General features: G+C 39.8%; 1 protein-coding gene across 2 annotated transcripts; it reads right to left on the reverse strand.

The window, feature by feature from the left end:
- Positions 1–2,771: 2,771 nt before the first annotated feature.
- MDA1 (Mitochondrial transcription termination factor family protein) lies at positions 2,772–5,409 on the reverse strand. 2 transcript variants are annotated; one of them, XM_078993109.1, is made up of 4 exons: positions 5,182–5,409; positions 4,467–4,537; positions 4,163–4,363; positions 2,772–4,031 (listed from the first exon to the last, which is right to left on the reverse strand). In XM_078993109.1, the coding sequence occupies exons 1-4, from the start codon at positions 5,256–5,258 to the stop codon at positions 2,917–2,919; spliced, it is 1,464 nt and encodes a 487-aa protein (XP_078849235.1). In that variant the 5' UTR covers positions 5,259–5,409; the 3' UTR covers positions 2,772–2,916. The 2 variants fall into 2 exon arrangements, with proteins under 2 accessions (XP_078849235.1, XP_078849236.1); XM_078993110.1 differs by having other exon boundaries at positions 4,467–4,522; positions 5,182–5,408.
- Between the last annotated feature and the right edge of the window lie 633 nt (positions 5,410–6,042).

A 6,042-nucleotide genomic window follows, 5' to 3' on the forward strand; every position in this document is an offset into this window, starting at 1 on the left:
GACCTTAACATCCTTTATTTCTGGTCTTAATCGGTTAAGCCATTACTCCAACTTCTAGATCTGACTTTGTTTATGCGTCTATACCCATAAAGTCGAGACCTTTAAGCCTTGGCATGGCTGTAAAGGCTCCAACACTTCTTAACATCATTCTATTCCAACTCAAGGACCTAGATCTCATGCATAGTGCAACATTCACGTCCAAGATATCATTTTTATGAGTCTACAACTCCAATAGACCAGAAATATGATGGATCTAAGCTTATAGAGACCATTTGCACAAAAAGTCTCCACCTTTGGGACTAAAACCCTAGAAAATGGTACTTGAAGCATATAACATGAACCATATGACAAGATCCGAACTTTTTACCTGATAATGAAGCTTCAACCCTTGCAAAGCTCAGATCCACACTTGAACACCACTTCTAGCCTTCCCAATGAGCTCTTCTTCTCCTTTGTTACCTTGGAATGGCACCATAAAGCTTAGAATACTCACAAAATGGCCTAAGAACGAATGCACACACTCTTTAGGGTTTCTATCTGAGGGATGGTGGCTGAGAAGTCCAGCCACACATTCCTTTTATAGCCCTCCAAATGAATTAGGGTTTTTAAGTCTGGACCGGTTACGCCCAGCGTACCTGAGGGTGAACGCATCCAAATGAAGCGTGCAAGTACGCGCAGCGTACACCTTGTACGCCCAGCGTACTCGCCTAACATGAAAGCCCTAAAATAACAACATATCAAAGATGCAAGGCCAAATAGAAGGATACCTGGATTTCGGGCTGTTACAATTCGACAAGTTGGTGGCTGAATATGAAACCCTATTTTTTAGGATGTTGCACCCTATTTAAAGGCCTTATAGTCTTTGGATGGCCTCCTTATCCGCCCCCTCTGCCCTTAGAAACCCTAGTTCGTGCATCCTCTCCCATTTGTGTGTGTTAGAGGTTGAAGAGTGATTCTTGGTGTTCTTTTGAAGGAGCTTGGAGCTTGAAGAGGTTTGATTGAGAGGAAGGGTATAGATCCAAAATCTTCTCTGTTGTTGCAACCATTTTGAGGTATAAAATCGATGCCTTTATCATTTATTGCTTAGATATTCTCCTTGGAACTTTATTGTCATTTTTGGCTCATTTTGGAGTCATTCTTGGGATTGGGCATTTCTTGAAGTTTCCACTTCAGATCTTGATGTTTTGTGGCCTCTTTGGGCGTAAAGCTCTAAGATTTATCAAGTTATAGGCCCTCTTTATGCTTTAGGCCCTTGTTAAGCCTTCTTCGAGCTTTGAAGCCTCTTGGTGTCATGCATAGACGTAAATTTAGCAACTTTACGTGGTTTTCTAGCTCTTGCGGTACCAGATCTACATTCTTAAGTGTTAGGATGGGTGAAAAAGGACTGAATGAGTTAAGCTGGGAAAACTCGAGGAGTTGTCCTGACAACTCAACGAGTTGGCTCGGGTTTTCCCGCTTTCCTGGATACTATAGGAACTCGACGAGTTGTCCTGCAACTCGGTGAGTTGGCATGGTTTTTCCCCGTTTCTCTGAGTACTCGACGAGTGGGTATGTGCACTCGACGAGTTGGATCAACATGGACAGTTGACCATGACTATTGACTATTGACTTTGACCATGGTTGACCAAGTTTAACTATGAGGGCATTCTGGATATTTCGTGGTTTTGATAGAAATGGTTATATGGTGGTTGTAGGCTTTTAAGTCCGGAGCTGAGTTTTGGAGTTGAATTTTACCGGTTCAGCACTACTTATGAGGTGATTTTCCCTCACTGTACTTTTGGGTTGAAGACACTTATGCCAACCCTTTTTGGATGGTTATCATGGTAGATAGGATGTTGCTATGCAGTTATGATATGTTAGATCTGTATCCTGGTAGATAGGATGATGCTATGTTTATTGATATGTATGATATGTGTTTGTCTGTCAATTGATTATGTAGTTATAAGTTATGTATATGTCGACATGTGTGTGTGGGCGGGTTGAGACGGTCCTGCTTTGTGTTGTAGGTAAGGGTGTAAGTGAGCCGAGCTACTCGTGAGCTACTCGGGATCGACTCGTTAAAAGCTCGACTCGAGCTTGAATTAAACGAGCCTGAGCCGAGCTCGAGCCGAGCTTCAGTTAATGGGCTCGCGAGCCTAAACGAGCTTAAACGAGCCTATATATATATATATATATACACACACACACACACACACATACATACATACACACACACGCATGTACACACACACACACACACACACACACACACATATATATATATATATGTGTGTGTGTGTGTGTGTGTGTGGAGGCTCATTTAGGCTCGATTAGGCTCTTGAGCCCACTAAATTGTTCACAAGCCGAGCTCGAGCTTCATTTTAAGGCTCGAATCGAGCTCGAGCTTCCTTAAAATTAAACGAGCCGAGCTCGAGCTTGGTCAGGCTCGGGCTCGGCTCGGCTCGTTTACACCCCTAGCTGTAGGCCAACAGACCCAGGGCGGTCCGGATAGACTGAAGGCCTGCGAGGCGGTTCAGTCAGACCAAAGGCCCGGTGAGCGGTCCGGATAGGCTGTAGGTCCTGCGAGACGGTCCAGTCATGTCGAAGACTCATGATCGATCCAGATAGGCTGAATGCCCTGTGAGGCGGTCCTATCATGTTGAATGCTCATCCATTGGTTTAGGTTTTAGTGTTGTACTTAAAATGTCCATTAATGCTTAAAATACAGCTAAAATATATTTGCCTCTCCAACACCATGAATCACAGTATAATGCAAATTGTGATTTGGCAAGTAGCTACAAATCTACAATTAACATTCATCGGCTTTAATATCTATACCAGAATCATTGTGTCAAAATAAACATCATGCATACCGGATCATCCATCATGTAATAATAATATATTATGATTATTATCAGTAGTAATTGATCTACAAAATCAAGCACATGCGTTCTTTTTCTTCACTTTTCGCTTAAGAAGCTTGTAAAAATCTTCATCAGAAAGAGACAAGACCTGATTGAGAAGCAACCTCACCCCACTCTCTTTAACAACTTCATACCTCACTTTAATCCTCTCTTCCAAACTATACCCAAAATACTGAGGAAACTTAACCAGTTCAGTCTTGGGATACTCCATACTCAAAAAATATTCCCATTTCGGCAACAAATTATCCTCCACACTAAAACTATAAATAGCCCCATATCTAGAAGCCATCAACGCCACGTCAGCAACATGGTATCCTTTTTGCATGAAAAAGTCAGTCACCGGTTTCAAACTGGCCTCCACGCTTAAACCAAACACCTGCGGGTAGCGTGACATGACAACCGCAGGATTAACTCCGATCGAATCAAAGTAGTGAGACGTGGGCCGTAGCTTCTCGTCTATACTGTAGCTTATGATGGAGGGGCACCGCGTCAGAACCTTCCCCACGTCTTGAGGAGAAAGTCCCATTTCGTAAAGAAAGTCGACGGTTGCTTGGAGTTTTGATCTGCTGTAAGTGAGGAGCGCAGGAAAACGGTAGATCACTTTGGCCCATTTTTTCTTGTCCACCCCTAAATCTTCCAGAAATGCCATGGTTGGGATTAGGTTTTCGGTCAGACTGATACCGCATAACTGAGGCCTTTTTGTGATGATTGCGGGTATGTCTGACTTTGAGATGCCAAGGTCAAGAAGAAACTCAACCACCGGTTTGATTTTTCCTTCTAAACTGTAGTACGCGAAAGCCGGAAACTTCCGGATTACTTCTTTGATAACTTCAAGTTCCATTCCAAGCTCTTCAAGGTAGACCACATGTGGAGGGAGATTAGGTGTTTCCGTGTTGTTGCTTGCTCGTGAATGTGATGTGGCTTTTTGGACAAATTCCTCTGAAGTTTCTACAACATAATTATCATCATCGCTTGTGTTTATGTTGTTTTCTTGGACAGTTTTGTCTTTGACTATCGGGATTGGAAAGTATTCTAGGACTTCAACAAAATTGTCCCCGTGTTCTTCAACGAATTCATCCAGGTAAGGAATGAGCGCGTCTCTGATTTCAGGAGTTGTCAGTTCTCGTCCTGCAAGGACAAGGACAACCATACTATGACGATTAGCAAAGGGTATTTTCGGAATTAAAAATATAGCTGTCCAAATTAAGTGGTTAACTTAACATCCCCTTAGGTGATTAGGTGATGAGGATGAGACCTACCTACTAGATATCGGGTTTTGTAAACAGTGTGAAGTCTTAACATAAGATGATCCACAAATCGGTCTAACTTTTTCATCTTTCTGGCTGCAGTTAAACGGTTCATGCCTTGGTTGGTTAAAAACATGCGTAACACAGCTTTGGCTTCTTCTCTTTCTGCTAGTAGTAGATTTGGAGGGACATTTACTAAGCTCACAGACGCATCTATAATATATCACATATTCAACATGTTAAAAACCATCAGATTTCTATTTTTAGAAATCCAAACAAGATTGAATGTAAAGATAATGAAGTTTTAACTGCTTACCTGTTTCTGCTCGGCAGAAGAGAAGCCTCTGAGTCTGAGGGAAAGAAAGTTGGCTCCTGAATCCATAACAACTAAGGTTGGTGTTAGATATAGTATGAAACAAGCACTTGAAATTTTGTTAAGATGTGAAAGTATCAAATATTTCAGGCATAATTTTGATTTATGATTTTTCAACTTTTGGTCCAAATATAGCAATTGTATGTATGCCCTAAAAGCTTTTTAATATAGATGCCAAAGTCATCATTTTTGTAGTTTTAAGCCTCCCTCCATCCACTTGCCATCTATATAAACCAGCAAGCACATGCTTCACCATATCCAGATTCACCACTTCAAGTAATGAATGCTTCAACATATTCATGTAAACGAAAAAGGATTTCTAGAAAAACTTAAGACATTTGAGAAGTGAAAAAAAAAATTCCAATATGCAGGGACCCTACCTCCATGGTTGCTATATCTATTATAAATTGATATAAACCTAATAAAAGAGCTTTGTGCAAATTGCAATTATAAAATACAACACTAGCACTTTTATTACGAATTTTAACATAAACAACAGATGAGACAATTGGAACTTCCGGAAACTGAAGGTGAAAGTTAAAATAGATATTGAGTCAGTCAATTTGTTAACAAAACCCTACACGCGAGGTCGAGGATGAGAATGAATTGAATAATGGAGAGTGTCAACGCAAAATGAAGGGAGAATGAAAGAAATTACCGGGATGAGACGGAAGAGGAGGCGGCAGCGAAGAGTAGAATGGTGTCGGACGGTCCAAAGAGGGTGAAGGCCTTCATCTGGAAGTGGAAGGCTGTTGGTGGTGAAAGTTGAAGTTGTGATGACAGATAAGCGAGCTATAAATGAATATGGAGGAGTAGAATTAGGAGGAAGAAGATATGGTTGCTTTGCTTTGGTCTCTGGGCATAAAATATCAGCCGCTGATAAAATCCATAAGACAAATTAAATATGCTTCTATTTTTTTTTTTTTCGTCTTTGTCTAAATGCATTTCATATTGATATAATAAAATATCCTAATAAAATATCGTTAAATAAATATTAAATGGTATATATATATATATATATATATACTAGCAGCGTACCCGCGCAAAGCGGCGGGGTGTGTAAATTCTTTCGGTGATATGTTTCTTCTACAAAAATGTTATGTTACAAAAGAAAGTACATGTCGAAAACAAAATAATCAAACTATGGTGTTATTTGGGAAATGAAGTCATTTTTTGTTCCTAGACGGTGGGCTTTATAGCAGATGAGGGAACAAAGAGGTATATGCGATTGGAGGGATATTTGAATCAACATGCTAAATTTAAGGATATCTAAAAGGGTTCAAAATTTGAATGAATCCGGGATTTGAGGGAACAATATCAAATTGCTGAGAAATATAAGGAGATTTGATGATAAATATTTGAATTCAAAATATGGTTAAGATTTAATATTATTTTATTAATGTTTACTTGTACTATCAGCTTCATTATTTGGACGTCTTAAAAAAATATTATTATTATAATCAATCTATTTTTAGAAATAGTTAGATTTCTTTTATAAGATAGTAAAGATATATATATA

This window comes from Lactuca saligna, chromosome 4 (assembly GCF_052625555.1).
Source record: "Lactuca saligna cultivar CGN05327 chromosome 4, ASM5262555v1, whole genome shotgun sequence".
Lineage (NCBI taxonomy): Eukaryota > Viridiplantae > Streptophyta > Magnoliopsida > Asterales > Asteraceae > Lactuca > Lactuca saligna.

Coding starts and splice junctions, on each gene's coding strand:
- MDA1 (XM_078993109.1), bottom strand. CDS start 5,258: ATGAAGGCCTTCACCCTCTTTGGACCGTCCGACACCATTCTACTCTTC. Junction 4,364..4,466: donor CTTCTGCCGAGCAGAAACAG/GTAAGCAGTTAA, acceptor GATATATTATAG/ATGCGTCTGTGAGCTTAGTA. Junction 4,032..4,162: donor CAAAACCCGATATCTAGTAG/GTAGGTCTCATC, acceptor TTGTCCTTGCAG/GACGAGAACTGACAACTCCT.